The 16,799-nt window shown below is 37.9% G+C and overlaps 4 protein-coding genes across 4 annotated transcripts; 2 read left to right on the plus strand and 2 right to left on the minus strand. All coding sequences in view use genetic code 12, as the record gives it.

Moving 5' to 3' along the window:
- Positions 1-210: 210 nt before the first annotated feature.
- VPS35 (retromer subunit) lies at positions 211-3,078 on the plus strand (the record flags this gene model as incomplete). The annotated part of the gene is made up of 1 exon (XM_051814049.1): positions 211-3,078. The coding sequence occupies one exon, from the start codon at positions 211-213 to the stop codon at positions 3,076-3,078; it is 2,868 nt and encodes a 955-aa protein (XP_051672344.1).
- A 975-nt stretch (positions 3,079-4,053) lies between these two features.
- Positions 4,054-7,416, plus strand: PNG2 (Png2p; the record flags this gene model as incomplete). The annotated part of the gene is made up of 1 exon (XM_051814050.1): positions 4,054-7,416. The coding sequence occupies one exon, from the start codon at positions 4,054-4,056 to the stop codon at positions 7,414-7,416; it is 3,363 nt and encodes a 1,120-aa protein (XP_051672345.1).
- A 223-nt stretch (positions 7,417-7,639) lies between these two features.
- CNT (Cntp) lies at positions 7,640-9,493 on the minus strand (the record flags this gene model as incomplete). Its single annotated transcript, XM_051814051.1, has 1 exon — positions 7,640-9,493. The coding sequence occupies one exon, from the start codon at positions 9,491-9,493 to the stop codon at positions 7,640-7,642; it is 1,854 nt and encodes a 617-aa protein (XP_051672346.1).
- A 1,468-nt stretch (positions 9,494-10,961) lies between these two features.
- SPO72 (Spo72p) lies at positions 10,962-16,475 on the minus strand (the record flags this gene model as incomplete). Its single annotated transcript, XM_051814053.1, has 1 exon — positions 10,962-16,475. The coding sequence occupies one exon, from the start codon at positions 16,473-16,475 to the stop codon at positions 10,962-10,964; it is 5,514 nt and encodes a 1,837-aa protein (XP_051672347.1).
- Positions 16,476-16,799: the final 324 nt, after the last annotated feature.

A 16,799-nucleotide genomic window follows, 5' to 3' on the forward strand; every position in this document is an offset into this window, starting at 1 on the left:
TCTCAGGAAATGCGCGTGGATATATCATAGCTTAAGCCCAGCTAGCGTTAAACTTGTTCTGTCTCCTTTGATTCGCTACCAAATCAAAAACTCAACACACAAAAAGAGTTAAATAATTCGTGTTTGCCGAAAAACAAAAGGAGATACACTCTATATCTCAAAGCTACATCAACAACCTGCTTCCTTTTTACTATTGTCCTATCTACCACGATGATTAGCAAATCCGAACAAGAAGCAGTTCTCAATAGATGTGTCAATAACATCAAGCACCAACTGAAGTTAATGAGGACAAATCTTGATGAATATAAATTACTACCAGCTTTAAAGAATTGTTCAAATTTTCTAAACGAATTACGTGTTAGTCAATTGAGTCCCAAGCAGTACTATGAGATCTATATCATGGTTTTTGATTCCTTGGAGGTGCTCAGTGGATATTTGGTTAGCAGTGATCCACAACGTAAGAAAAAGACTCGAGAGGAAAATGGCGACCACAAGGACAGCAACTGCAGTGACGAGGACAATGACGAGACAGTGTCTTCGGCTAAAACAAATGCATTTCTTGCTGATTTGTACGAAATTGTTCAGTATTCCGGTAACATTGTCCCTCGATTATACATGATGATCGTAGTGGGTACTACATATATGGCATTAAAAGGAGCACCAACAAAAGATTTAATGAAGGACATGATTGAAATGTGTCATGGAGTACAACACCCAATTCGAGGACTATTTTTGCGATACTATTTGTCACAACGTACTAAAAATTCATTGCCATTTCTGACAAAGTTGGATTTCAACGAAACTGTTGATTTCCTAATTGGCAATTTTATTGAAATGAACAAGTTGTGGGTACGATTACAACATCAGGGCCATTCTTCTGAACGCGAATTACGTTATAATGAGCGTAAAGAATTAAAGATTCTCGTTGGATCGAATCTTGTTCGATTAAGTCAAATCATTGATGATTATGATGCTGAAGCTGCTGGCGATGCCGAATTTTCAGCAGTTTCATTTTATGAAGACAAGGTGTTTCCTACAATTACTGAACAAATCATCCAATGTCGAGATCATTTGGCCCAAACGTATCTTGTTGATGTTTTGATCCAGATTTTTCCCGATGAGTTTCATTTTGCTACTTTGGAAAAGTTGTTGAATCAAGTATTTGTTAATTTACATCCGTTGTTGAATAAAAGTGAGTTGGTGAATACATTGATTGAGAAATTCATCACCTATTATAAATTCACCGATGATTCGTCAAGCGCTCCCAATGGCGATGGCTCTACTGATAAACTGGCTATTGATGTAACTTCCTTATTCAATACCTTTTGGCAGTTTTATCTCAATTTAAATGAATCTGAGTCTGATTTATCTTTACAAGAACATGCAAAGCTACTTGAATCATTCATCAAGTTATCTCTAACTTTTGATCCGTCCAGTTTTGAAAACTTGGATGTGGTGTACAAGTATGCTGCTGAACATTTAATCAATGATGAAGATGAGCAAGAACAGCAATTGTTGGTTCAACTACTTGGTGAATCAATCAAACACTTTACATCGATCAAGACCATCTTGACCTTGAAGAATTATTTTACATTTTTCAACAAATTGAATCCAAATTTGCAAAAGCAAGTTGCAATGGCAATTATTGATCAGATCTTGGCAACACTGGAGGAATTGCAAGGAGCGGATGAAGAGGGTGAAGAAGAAGAAAAGGAGTATTACACCACTGTGAATGAAATTGATGGTGTGTTCAAGTACATGCTGATATTGATTAAACAGACACCAACTAATTTGGATACCGCTCAAGATTTAGGAATTACTAAAAGCGTTAGTATTAACAATGGGGAAAAGTTGGCAACATTGGAATTTCTTGAAACACAAGAAAAACTAAACAAATTGATACAATTGATTGATAATCCTCGAGATCCAAAACTGGTGATCAGTAATCTATTTTATTTACGGAAAAAGTATTTGAATAAGAATTTCCAAAGTTTTATATTCACTTATCCGACATTAATCGATAGGATATTATTTAAATTGAAACTTGTGGGGTACGTCAACTTGCAAAAGCAAAGACAGTTGAAAGATCAAAAACAAGAGCTCACTGATGGCGATGATTCTCATGATGAAGTAAATCGGTTCCTTGTGTCCAATTTCAAGAATTTATCCGTGATTATTGAAGAAATGTACCAGATACATGCTGAATATTCCTCGGAACTAATATTGAGAAAGTATCTTGATGTGGCTATGGTATCAGATCAGTTAAAATTGAATTCGATTACGGTGGAAGTTTTCAATCAATGCTATATAATCTATGAAGAACGGTTGATTATATTATCGCATCAAAACAAGTACAGTCAAGGGAAAACTTTTGATGGGTTAAGTGGCGGTTCAATTGCGTTGCAATCTATTCTATCCATTGCTAATATATTGATTAGGACAAGACATTTGGTCAGAAATGACTATGAAGAGTTGATTGTTAAATTGACGTTGTATGGAAGTAAATTGTTGAAGAAGCAAGATGGGTGTCGAGCCATTTCTGCTTGTGCTCATTTATTTTGGTGGAATGAAAATTTATTACCGTTGAATGAGGAATCACCCACTGTAAAGGAAGAAGATGGAGAAGAGGGGACCGATGAGAAAGAGGAAGACAAAGAAAAGACAAAGAATGAGAAGCAAAAAGAAGGTAAAACTCAAGAAGAAAGTGAAGATGAAAATGAAGATGAAGCATCACCACCTAAACCCATGTTGTATCGTGAACCTAAACGAGTACTTGAGTGTATTCAAAAATCACTTCGACTTGCTGATTCAATAATAGATCCATACATCAGTCTTCAATTGTTTATTGAGATTTTAAATCAAGCATTAATTTTCCATACTTATGGCAATGATTTAATTGATACAAAGTTTATTAGTGGGTTGATCAATCTCGTGAGGACTAATATGGATAACTTGCGTGATCAAAATGGTGATGATGCTGGTGTTGATGAGGGTGAAGAGGATGTTGAAACGAAATTGTTTAAACAAAGTCAATTGTTCTTCAACCAAACTTTACAACAGATTAATCTTTATGGATGAATAGCGAACAAGAGCAATCTAATCTATATGGGCCTATGTGTATAGGGAAGGGACTTTTGTTTATATTTGATAGTCTCGGATGAGTTATCCGACTAGTTAAAAAAGCACAAAACATAAAATAAAAAAGAGTTTATGACGTAGTACTCTCCAATCAAAAGCCGAGAAAAACGTGTGTTGGTTATTTCGGTGATTGAGAATTTTAGTCACATGTTTTTTGTGTAATAATGGTGAAGTATATCCTATGAGCCTTGTTCTGAAGAAGAGAAAAAGTGAAGACTGTAAAGTAGTAGCCAATCATCATCGAATGATGAAGAGTTGAGTTATTATAAAATGAAATTTTGGAGTGGCTTTTTTTAAAAAAGTCATTTAAAAGTAAAAATTTTTAGTTTTTGAAGAATTGTTTTGAAACAATTAAAAGAAGGAGTGTTTGTCTGGTGATATTGAGAGAGGAAAGTGAGATGGATAGTTTGGGGCATACTTGTGAGTCTTGGCGTCGTCGTTTGCTTGGTGCTTATCCTCACCATCAACTGTATATGTCAACCCAAAATGTAACACAAGGCTTGTTGTGTTAAAAAAAAATACTGAGGCTTATTACGACTTTAGCCAATGACTATTTTAATCTCCTATTCTTACTGCACATAACCATAACCAATAACCAATTGTATAATTTATGTAAAAGTACACTACCTGTTACATATCTAAGTCGTTTTGCATCGTATGCAGGCTTAGAAAATAATAATCATAATAATAATAATAGTAATAGTAGTAGCTAAATACATTGTGGCGTTAGCAACTACTACGCTTAAATAATATACTACAAGACATACATACATTTATACATACATACACAATATACACACACGTATATATATATATATAATAGATGATCACTCCTTGAAAAATGCTAATGACTGATATTAGCAATCCTTAAATTCATTTTTATCTTATCATACATAGTTTTACCAAACTTTTAGTATGCTGGATAATACTGATAAGATTAATGATCCCTATGAGAGATCACAATTGGGTACTACTACTCCTGAACCATTGCCCAGATACTCCGATAGTGATGTCAATACCACCACAGTTGACAAGGAGAAGCAACACTTGTTGAGTGACGAAGAATGGGTCGAAGTCAACTCATACCCTGATGAGAAGAAGAATTTGAAGGAAGATAATGTTGATTTGGAAGCAAACCTTCATAGGAAGCCACCAACCTTTAATAAACTCCCACTCATTGTTATTGTAACACTTGTTCTTGTTGGTTATACCTTGTTCAAAACTGTTGGGTTCTATCATTTAAGTAAGCCATTTACCACCACACCTGAGGATATAATTGAACTGATGAAGGGAGACAGAATCCCTCATCCCCATTCTTATTTCAGAAACCTTTTGGACTTTGTCCAGACTGAACAGGAACCACAAGTTGACGGTGAAATTGATTCCACTTCCAAAAAGCCAAAAGAGATTATTGAAGTCACCAACCCCTTTGTTCCTAGCCCAAGATTTGGTAAGCCGGTGTACAAGACAGTTTTACTTAACCATACATTTGGCGATTCCTATAACCACCCCAAATCGGTTAAGTTTTCCATTCCAAAGAAGCACAAGTTTAATAAGGTTGTTCTTACCTTGTTCACTGAAGTTGATGGTGTACAATATGACAGATTGGGAAATATTTTCATCAATGGTGTGCAAGTTTGGAGAACATCAACGATTGAACCTGGTAAACAAAAGGTGTTCAGCGTTTTCAACAAAGATGTTTCTAAATATGCTAAGTTATTTGAAGGAGAAGATAACGAAGTGTTGTTTGAATTGAATAATATTGTCAATAAAAGGTTGACTGGAGCTTTCAATGTTACGTTGGGTGCACAATTTTTTGATGTCGATTATGACAAGCACGACAAGCACCACAAGCATCACGACAAACCAGACGGAGATAAACACCACAAGGGGGATGGTAAAGTTGGGGAGAAGCATGAAGGTGTAGGGTCATTCACAGCCAAAGACAATGAGACGCCACATCACAAATCTTCTGATGAAGAAAAGAGCCACCTTGGCAAGTTTATGAAGGGAAAACAACACCATTTGAAAGAGGAGTCTGATTCTGATTCTGATTCTGATTCTGATTCGGATGATGAAAGAGAAGACCAATCACCAGAGAAACATGGGAAACACCATAAGTTTGACTTTGACCACGATGGAAAAAAATGGAAACATCATTTTAGAAAAGGTGGCGTAAACCATCAAGGAAAGAAGGAGCATGGTAAACATGAAAAACATGAGGATGGATCAAATCATGAAAAGGAACTGCAAGATGAAGAGACTGAATCGAAGCCATTTAATGAACCAAAGAACCCAAAGGACCCAAAGAAACCAAAGGACCCAAAGAAACCAAAGGACCCAAAGAAACCAAAGAAGCCTGAACCTCCACACGAACCGCCTCATGAACCACCTCATGAACCACCTCATGAACCACCTCATGGTCCACCACCACCACCACCTCATGAGCCACCTCATGAACCACCTCATGGTCCACCACCACCACCACCTCATGAACCACCTCATGAACCGCCTCATGAACCACCTCATGAACCACCTCATGGTCCACCACCACCACCACCTCATGACTCTCCTATTAGGCCGCCTAACAGATACGGACATCTTTTCGCAATTAACAAGCCAGCTGATGCAGTCCACCCATTAACAGTGGCTAAAAAGGGTGAAGCACCGGTTGAGTATATTTCTTCAAAAAGGCTTGCTGTGAAATTACCAAAGGTTGCTAAAAACACTACTCGTTTACAGCTTTCGGTCTTTACATCAGGTAATGCAGCCGAAGAGTTTTGGTACACCAACGTTCTTGATAAATTTAAGGATATCTTTGAAGAGGAAGGTAATGAATTTATTGGTAAAGGACCACTTAGAATTGTCAATGTTTACTTCAATGGTGAAAAGATTGCTGCTCAAACTCCCGAACCAGTAATTTTCACTGGTGGAATTTCACCTGCATTGTGGAGTCCAATTGTTTCGAATTCAGCATTTGATGTACCTTCGATTGATGTTGATGTTACACCTTTGTTACCATTCCTTTGGGAGCACCAAGGTTTGGGTGAACAGACTTTGGAACTTGAAGTCAGTAATGGATTGGGCGAGGTTGGAATTACCAATTATACTTCCGTTAATGATAACTGGATTACATCAGCTAATTTGTTGGCTTACGAACACTCAGATGTTGTTGGTTCTTCTGGGGCTTTGATTAATGTTGATCACGAGAATAGAGCTAAAGCAATCCCTGTTGCAATTCCATTTACTCATTCATTCCAACAAATTGTCAATGGTATCTTTTCAGCCCAAATTGTGAGTACCTTGAGCTTTAATTTGAAGAATAACAAGACATTAAACACAACCTTTAGCTCCTACTCTAAAGGTGAAATTTCCAATATTCAACATTATGGCAGATATGGAGATTCACAAGCTCTTGTACACGTGGGCCATTCTTCAAGCTCATTTATTATCACCAACAATGATGAGCCAGATGTTCCTCCAGAGCCAGAATCGGGCCATGTTAGAGTCAAGCATCACAAAAAGCCCGAATTACCATTCAACACAATTCACACTGTCAACACGTCATATAGTTATCCATTAATTTTATCAACTAATTTGAAACATAAAGAAGTTGGCAATGATGGCGATTATGAAATTGAATACGATGTTGGAATTGTTGATGTCAAGAGTTTGGAAATGAATTTTGATGGAAAATTTGGTCACATTTCAATTGAACAAAAGCAAAATGGTAGTTCAACATTTGTCTTGTCAGGCAAAGGTAATCATGGGTTTGGTAGCTTAACTGCTAAATTTAAAGAAGAGATTGAATTTGGAAGATTCAAGAAGGGTTTGGCTAGAAGAGTTGATGCTATTAATGGTACTATTGTACATGAAGGTTTACATTTGGGCCCTGACAGCTTGAAACATGCAAAGGGTGGTAAGCATGCAAAGCATGCCCAAAATTCCAAACACGCCAAACATGGCAAACACGCCAAACACGCCAAACATGCTGATGGAAAACACGCAGGTGTAAAGAAGCATCACCAAAAGACAATCTTAGATTCCATTTATGATATCCTTCCTAAATTTAAGTCTTGTCATCGTGGTAGCAAGGCTGATCCTGTTCGCAATTTGATTGCCACTTATAAGCAAAGTGGATTTAAGGACAATATTGCCGACTTGACCAATCAAGTTATTTCTACATTGGTTAAGTACAAGCATGTGGGATATGATTATGTTTCTGAGAAGAAAAGTTTTGAACACGAACGCAAGGGTAGTGGTCGTGACTGCAACTAAACCTATCTGCAAAGCAGAGTTATTTTCATGATGAGTTTTTGTTTCGTTCTTTTTTTACCAAATTTACTAAATTTACAGATTTCTTATAGTTTATTTTTTTAAGGTTGTTTTTATAAAGAGTGTTTTGATAATTTGATCTCTACAAAATTTCATTTTCTTTCTCATCATTATCATCATCATAGTACATTAAACGTCTAATATATATACACTCTGACCTGGGTAATCAATTTATGAAATTTTTCAAATCATGCAAAACCATTCCTGAAATTGCTGCAGAAGTAAGAGTAGCAATACCACCACAAAACAAGGCCGACATGATACTTTGAGAAATATCCTTGGCACGTGAATTATTAGTCAAGGTGTTCAATACTCCCAAAGTAATACCCAAACTACCCAAGTTGGCAAACCCACAACAAGCATAAGTGGCAATCAAAGTACCTCTAGGTGATAATTGATTATAAGGAGCTTCGTTGATTAACAAGTTGTAAGCCACGTATTCATTTTGAACGAATTTGTAAGCGATCAATTTGGTCACCAACAAGATTTCGTTTCTTGGTGTGCCAAGAAGAAATCCAATGGGATAAAATAAGTATGACAACATGAGCTCAAGGGTTAATTCATGAATGTTCCAGTAATTACCAAACCAAGTCAAGATACCGTTACATAATGCAACAAGGGCAATGATACACATGCATTGGATCATCATCGTTCCGGCAATTTTCAATCCCAATGTTGCACCATTAGAGAATGCTTGTAACACGTTTTGTGGTTTATCCTTATCCTCCTCTGCTTCATTGTTATTGGCTTTTTGATTATCAGTGATTATGATTTGCCCGTTTGACACTGGTATGTCAGTCTCCGGGTATCTCAATTTCGATACTGCCAATGATGCCGGAATCGACATAACACATGAACTAACCAAGGCTTGAGGATTCAACCCTAACCCGATATATCCCACCAACACGGCACCCGAGATAGTTGAAAACCCAGAAGTCATAACTTGGTGCAATTCAGCTTTGGTTAAATAGGGCATAAGGTCTTTAATCAAAATTGCCGATTCACCAATCCCAATAAAGGGCGAAGCAGCAGCCGTCATCGCCTCTGCCCCTGAGACTCGCAATGACCAAAAAAAGAAGAATGCAAATTTACGAATTCCCCATTGAATAACGCCAAAGTAGTACCAAATGTGAACAAATGCCACGAAAAACGCCACTGATGGCAATACGGTAAAGAAGAACCAGGACTTGTTAGCAATTTCTTGATCAGTTAAAAATGCCACACCGTCTTTAGCAAACCCTAATAATTCTCGAGCCAAAGTTGAAATGAAATTGAATACATCAAATCCACATTTTGTTCTCAAGACAAACAATGCCACGATATATTGCATCAAAAATCCGCCGATTACTGTATTCCATTGAATCTTGGTGGGGTTCTTTGAAGTTACAAACAAGCCAAATACGGCCACCAAACAACCGAAAAATGACACAGCACGGTCTGGTCGTTTGGAAAAATCAGTTTCGGTAGGGATAAATGTGCCCAACAATACAACAGCAATGACAATTGCTGCACCGGCCAATAACCTTTGATACCGTTGTGGGAATAATTTGGTGTAGATGAAATCACAACATGAATCCCATACATATTTCACGTATTTCAAGCACCAGGGCAAGATTCGCCAGTGCCAGGTAATTAAACGCACCATGATCATACCCCAAATCACAGTAGGGATTAACCACTGATGACGGTGTTTTGGTTGGATGACAATAGATAACCACCAAGATGTGAAGAAACATCCCAAGAAGATTTGGAATGCTATTTTGTACCATGGGAATTTCAATTTGAATCGTTGCCAATAAGTTAAATGTGATTTTGTAGCTGGCTCGTGTTGATGTTCGGTAACACTGGCTTCCTTAGATAACTCATCAGTAGTTGTGTTTTCTTCAGTGATGAACTTTTCTGCTTTATCATTCGCTTCAAGGTCTACTGGTGGTGGTGCTGATGGTGGTGGATAATCATTTGATTGCACTTCAATTATTGAATCGGAGGTGTCGTGACTGCCAGTGTAAGGATTAGACATTATCACTGTGCTGCTAAAGGTCTTTTGATTGCAAAAAGCTCGTATGCTCTGTTTTTATTCAAACTTTTCTTTGTTAATTAAAGTTAAAATAAAAGCTAATGGACTGATTGTAGATATGATTTGTAGTTGTGACTTAACAAGTAATATGACATGAAAGTTATACTAAACTGTTGTAGGTCTAGGAAGAGGAAGAAGAAGTTGAAAAAAGAAAAAGAAAAATTTTCTTGTATTTGCAAAGAGATAAGAAATCTTTCGTCTTGTGTTGCCCTGTGATGTATGATCATCGTGTGAGGTTAGCTTAAAGATCCATTGTTAAGTTTGTGTGTGTGTGTCTTATACGGCGTAATGTAATGTACAATGTCATTATTTAACTGGGGTTGTACAAAGAAAATTTAAGCAAAAAGTTAATCCGAAGTGCAGCAAAAAAAAAAAGAAATTTAAAAGAAGAAGGCAAAAAGGGCAAAAGAGGAATTTTTTATTAATAATAGCATCATCAGCGGGTTTGACAAGCTTTTTGTTTGTAGCTTAAATTTAAGTCACTCACATACCAATTCCGTTTCATGGCTAAGGGCAGTAGTCCGATTAAAGGCGATTTGACTACACACTCCTTCTCTTCAACGTTATATCCGTAGTGTCCTTTTTATTTTTAGTTTTGTGCTCCATTAGCGGGACCGCCTTTCATTTCATTTGTCTCTGTCCAAGAAAGGAAAACAAAATATTTCTTAGCCTTTTGGGAATGACATACGGCACCAGTTTTTATACTTGTACTTCACTTTTTGTGACCCTTCATCTTAGGGTGTTTTTCGTCTGTGGAGATTGGGGGATCAGAGATATATATGTACAGATATTACGGCGTTTGGGAGATAAGCAGAAAGTAGCGTGATTCTTTTCGACACGATGGCTTTTTTCTCCTCACACGGGATTAAAGATTTGGCTCAAGAGGAAGAGAGAAGACCAGATTTGACAAAGTTTGTATATAACGGACAAGCAGACAGACAGACAAAAAAAAAAGAAAGTTTTTGACGTTCTCATTTAGTTTTGTGTATGTTTCTGAATATAGAAACTGACAGAGACACAGACATAAAAGTAATGTACAATACTGTCTTGGCCCACTCAAGCTTATCAGAGATCAGGTATTCTTGCATCTGAGCACCAGGCACAATCTGAGTATGTAGTGGCAAATACAACACTAGCACCTACAGCAAGATGCTGAAATGTTGAAATATTGGTTTTGTCTCGAATATTTAGCTGGCTCTACTCTTTTCATTTGATTCAAAAAAGAGGCACATCAATCAATAGCATGTTCCTATTTTTTTTACCTAAATGCAAATTACTATAAAAATTCCTAAAAAATGCAAACTTACAAAGCCCATACACAGTAGAACATTTCTTTCTATCTTAAGAACTCTTCATCAAGCTTTGGTCGGCAAAAAATAACCACACACAATCATCCATGCTCCTGCGGCGTTCATTTCCCATCATCACTACTCTCACTTCGATACTTATCCTTGTTTTCAACCATATGTTTGGGATCTATAACATTTCCAATACCCATCAATGTCCTTGACAATGCCTCCGTAGTTCCAATCATTGGTCTTATTAAAATCACCGGTGAATTCTTTAAAACCGTCGCTATGGAATCCGGCACCGTTTCTTGCTTGTCCAATTCCTTTTTCAATTTAGTCAATTGCTTACCAGTTAATTTGAAATTTTTACCAAGTGACTTATAGGCGGATAAAAGACCTTGTTGGAATGATTCAGGTTGGTTCGAGTATAAACTAACCATTTTTTGCTTAAGTTCATCTTTATCTGTTTCTTCAATAGCGTAGATATCGTACTTTTCATCATCCGCATCAACATTGCCTTCATCGTCACCTGTAATATCTTTACTAGCAGTGGCAAGAGTCATCCCCGCTTCTCCGTTTTCATCGCTTTCATCCACAGTTTCTAAACTCTTGATGTTGATCTCCTCGTCTTCTGGAAGCAAAAATATTGATTTGCTCAAAAGCTCCTTATCAATACCAATATTATCATCTCCGTCATCTTCAAATTCAAAATCTGAATATAACTTCTTTTGTCCATTAAACTGCAAATCATCACCAAACTTTTCAGCAACTTGCTTATTCAAAATTTGTGAACTCAAAAGAACATTGCCACCACCATTGCCCCTATTCTTTATCTCGGTGAAATCAACCGAAGTGTCAGATCCGTCATCTGAACCACGACGTGTTGTACGGTTTGTTCTTGATGAAGAGCCCTCGCCACCCAACATCTCTTCACCTTGCTCCAACAATACTTGGGTACCAGAGGCTATCTTAACCCCCATATTGACCAACTCGTACCCCGTAGTCTTGGCAAAGGAGGTTGTCCCTTTTTGAAGACTTCTCCAAAACCGACCATCCTTTTGGTACTCTTTTCTCGAAACAACATACAAGTTTTTAAACCCACTGCCAATGTTGACGACTGATCTCAAAGATGAAACACCTGAAACAATACCCAAGACTTGTGTCAGTTGAAACACTGGCGCCCATGCTTTGCCCAAGCCACGCAGTAACTCGGGTATACCCAGCATCCCATATAAATGGGCCCTTGGTAATGTAATGCTTGATCCATCCAAAATGAAAAAGTTGGCAAACTCAGCGGTTCTTCCTGACCTCAATCCCGTAAAATCCACCTTCTTAGGCTTATAATCAATCTTCAACTTAATCGGACTGATTTCAAACTTTTGTATATACAAAATCTCATCCGGTGGTAGGTCAAATCTTGAGTCTTTAAAATCAGTAAAACGCGTCATAAAATCCAAAGTGTCTTGATCAACATGGAGCCGCAACGGTAAAACCGACACCTTCATGATCGCTTCAGCCGTAACTAGGTTGGGTTTTGGTCGCACATTGAGGATGCTAACCTTTGCCATACTGGTTCCAACCTCTCGTTCTCCAAGAATGTTCATGTAGGATAAAAACTTGTTCCACGTGGAAGACGGTACATTGTCATAAACGTCAATAGTTCCCAAACTCAACTCAACCAAATTTAAAAGCTCAACTTTCATATCTGGATCAGTGTTGTCACGTCTGGGGTCTCTTGTGGAGTACACCACCACACCTATGTCAATGCTTCTCAAATCTGCCACCACTTTGTGATATGCCGAGCGTCTCAATTTGAGATTTTTGTAATTTTTACCCCTTTTTATATTAGCATCAATCTTGTCTTCGCGGTCATTGATGTCATCTTCGTTGTTTTGTAGCCCAAGATTAATGCTCTTGGCTAAATCTGTTCCTTGTGCTGCCTTGGGGGCACTTACATATATCGATTGGTACAACGTTTCTTGAATCACCAGGGTCGAATCTGGCTCGGCTGCAGTATCTGTGTTCACTGTTTCTTCAGAACCATTGCGTTCGCTCGTCTCATTAAAACTTGCCTCCAGTTTCTTTTGCACTGACTCAATCTTTTTCACAGCACCTCTGATTGCCTTTCTCGTATCTTTCCAATCATAGCCATCGTATAGATATATCTCCACTCTTGATAAGTTGATATTAAGCTTTAATGGGTCAATCGCTTCAGTATCGGACTTGTAACTCGACACGTAATCAAAATGCTCATCTTGGAATTCCAAGCCTGAACTCGACTCTAAGCTGGCTTCTACAGAGACCGGCTCCTCATTTATATCCATTTCAGCAAAAGACTCGCTAACGTTCTTAAACATGTTGCTGTCAATGCCATTTAAGATATTCATATCCGCATCAACTCTTAGCTTCATCTTATCCTCGTCTTCAAAATCGTAAGGCAACTTCAAATCACTAATCAATTGAGCAAAAGTATTAGCTGAATCTGCACACAAGTCCAACTGTATCTCATCAGTATTGATTTTAAATTCAATAATTGACAATCCTTCTCTAATCTCCAATTCATGATTCCTTCTTCGTATTTCCTCTATATTAGTGTTGAAAGTTAACCCAATGTGGGCTAAATTAATCGATCCTATTTGGATATACCCACGATTAGACAACACCTCAGCTGCAATCACTTCATTAGATTGGTCGATCTTGGAGTCATTTGCTGGTGTCACATTTTTCAAATCATCAATCAAAAGTATAGCAATATCTCTAATAGAGCTTTTTATGTGCGATTGATTAGATCCAAATACAAAGTCAACATTACCCTTAGATACGGTCAAGTAGCTTTTACTCCTTAATCGACCTGGAGTAAGTCCAACTAAGCAATTGTATAACGTAAGCCTAACATCAAAACGATGGGTCGATGACAGCTTCTTTGGCGGGGCTGTGTCAATCAATTCTTCCTCCACTTGTTCAATGATTGATTCATCCTTACCAAATAATGTTAGCCAGTACGTATAATACTCCAATAAGAAATCATGCGCGCCGATTTCCAAGGTAGAAGCTCTTTCCATGGACTTATATTTGAAAGTAACTAAAGGGACACCAATTGATGCTGCTTCTAAGCCTTGATACTGATAAAGAACATCCTCAATAAAGTCATCTTTCGTCCTTACTGTTTTCAAAGCAAGTATAGAGCCAAGTATGTCGTTCTTCAATTTGAATAGTGTAATTTCAGATATATCCGTTTTAAGGCCGCCAAATTTAGGGAGAATGTCATCGACCTTGATCGAGATCCTTCCAATGTGAATACAATAACTAACTTGATTCATGCGATATGTGCTTTGCAGCATTATGGGACTTCTGTTTAGGCCAAGTCCCATTCTCCTGTTTCTATCCAAGTTGCTGGTTGACGACAACATATGGCTTGGTTGATCAAGTTTCACGTGTTTAACAGATTTGGATGACGTGGCTACATCACCGTGGGCCAACTGTTCCAATAAAGAGTTTATTAGGTGTTGTGACTCTTTCACAAAGAGCTTCAAGTAGCTTAATGTAGAACCGTATTCAATTTCCAGAATCGACACAGTTAATAAAGTACTCAAATTTGATGCACGGGGTAGGTTAGTTCCATTGGAATTGGCTGCATTTGGATGGATAAAAGCCCTAAAGTCTCTTGCTTTCTGGTACACATTTACTCCTGTAACATTAAATAGCGTCCCTATTGGCTGGTTGCCCACGATTCCATGGCCTGTAATGGAGGCAATATTCAACTCGCTTTTGATAGAGTCAAAAGAAATTGGAAGAATCCCGATTTGTAGTTTCAAGTTTCTCTCTATCGCAACAGTCACATTGATTGAAGCTGTTTGAACTATTATGTGTTCTTTTCTTTCATTGACATTGGGTGGACTGGAATTAGAAGCATCTCGAAGCTTATGAATGCTATTCAAAACACTCTTCAATTTGCTGTAACGAGCAGATACAGCACTAATTCCGTCTGCAACCTTTAACAATGATCCTAAATCATGCTCATCCAAATTGAGGAATGCTGCCTTGGCAAACAAAAGCGTAGTCTCGAGATTTGATTTATCGTCTTCATTTTGAAACACCTCAAACCGGAAATCTGCCCTAGTAGTTTCACTATTGTATGATGTCTCCGACAGTATGCTCAGGGGGGAAACTGATCTTTGGGGACCAGCATCGTGCGGTTTCTCGAAATTGAAAACCTTGGACTCGTTGCCTTCCCAGAATCGTAATATCTCCACAACCTCAACACCACCAAACAATAACAATTCATTCTTTTGCTTTGCGATAATGTTATCAAGATTGATGACAAGTCCATTCACTTTAGCAAATGAACCATCCGATTTTATAGCCGCGTTTAGGCCAATCTGTAAGCTTGAAATCCTAAAGCTATTGAATAAAGGCTCATTTTGTGTTGTTTCTTCACTGGACTCACTATCAACCTCGTCATCATCATCATCATTGGAATACTGGGGAAATTTGACACTGTTTTTTTGCATTTTTGATGACGATTTCCTTTTCATTTGGTATAGCTTGATTTTTAATGTTCTAGTTATGCCATCGAATATGGAAATTAGCGTCGCGGTTGTTGGACTCGTCGTAAGTTTGACCTTGTTTACCTTCACTTCTAAATTTGATATAGCTTTTAGTCCATCAAATTCAATATCGCACTGGTCCATATGGAACAATATAGGTGGCTCTTTTGTAGTTCCAATATTTTGTTTATTATCAACTGGTCCCTCTGCTGCGGTTGACTTTCCCAATGATTGCGAAGTTGCACTCATATATATGGAGCTTGCCTCCTCGTGGGTAAACACCATGCTGTTCATCAACGCCTCTTCTCCATAATCAGACGAATCATCATTCTCCTCATCTTCTGACTTTTCTGTTGTGTCCGTTTTCGTCGGTATATCCTTCTTTCCATCAGGTACATCTGGACGCAATGTCCTGATAGAGACACCATTGACCTTAATATTGCGCGTCCCGTTAACCGTATTAATCATGACCTCCTCCACTTCCATGAGCAAGTCAGTCAGTTCAGTGATCAATTTTACAGTTAAATTTGTGATATTAATCTGAAGCCTCAGTAGTGCCATCTCCATTGCCCTCTGCATAACGTTTCCCAACGTTGAGTTATTTGAAACGGTTGAGCTTCGCCTTCTTGTAGTTGGAGCAATTGGTGTAACACACTCTGCATCGCTGTCACTGTCACTACCAACTGCAGACTCGCTCTTTTGCATTTCATAATTATCCGTCTCCAACATGATAGTGTTTGCCAAGTCCGCAGTGGTTTGGGCCAAAAGGAATTGGGAGTGGCTAGCTGTGTTCTCCACATCATCATAGTCAGGTGAAACAACAACTTCGGCATTTTTCACATCAATTTTGACAGCGCTGATTCCCGAAATTGTAGTTAGCTCAATCGCTCCTACCTTTCCATGCCGAAGATTGAAACCGGGAAGTTTGCCAACCTTCTCGGGATCGATACTCACATCTTTCAACGTTATGTTATTCAATGAAACCTCTTCGAGATTTGGTAAATCTACTTCTGAAAATAGTGACAACTGGTTTAGGACATATAATAGTAGCCTCTTCTGTATATTCTGTGGTATCCATTGAGGACTCATTTATGAATCAAGGTGGTGTTATGCGATTAAATGAAAATGTTTGCTTCTGTTTCAAGTTGAACCCATATGCTGCCAAAATGCTAGAGGGTAACTTTTCTGTAATGTAGTACTATGATGATCCAAGTGTATTTTGATAATGTAACGTTATTCGTTGAAGATGAAGAAAGGAGTGACTTTTTGTAAAGAACCCACAGTTTTGATTATTTATTATGTCTCCCTTTTGAAAGATAAAAGGCGAAAAAGATAACACAAAAAAAGTGTCAACTGATAATAAACTCTCTACAGCAAATACTCGAATCTAAAGCTCATACATTATATACTGTT

The sequence above is a fragment of the Candida margitis genome (genome assembly GCF_024628925.1).
Source record: "Candida margitis strain CBS 14175 chromosome Unknown scaffold41, whole genome shotgun sequence".
Classification (NCBI taxonomy): Eukaryota; Fungi; Ascomycota; class Pichiomycetes; order Serinales; family Debaryomycetaceae; genus Lodderomyces; species Lodderomyces margitis.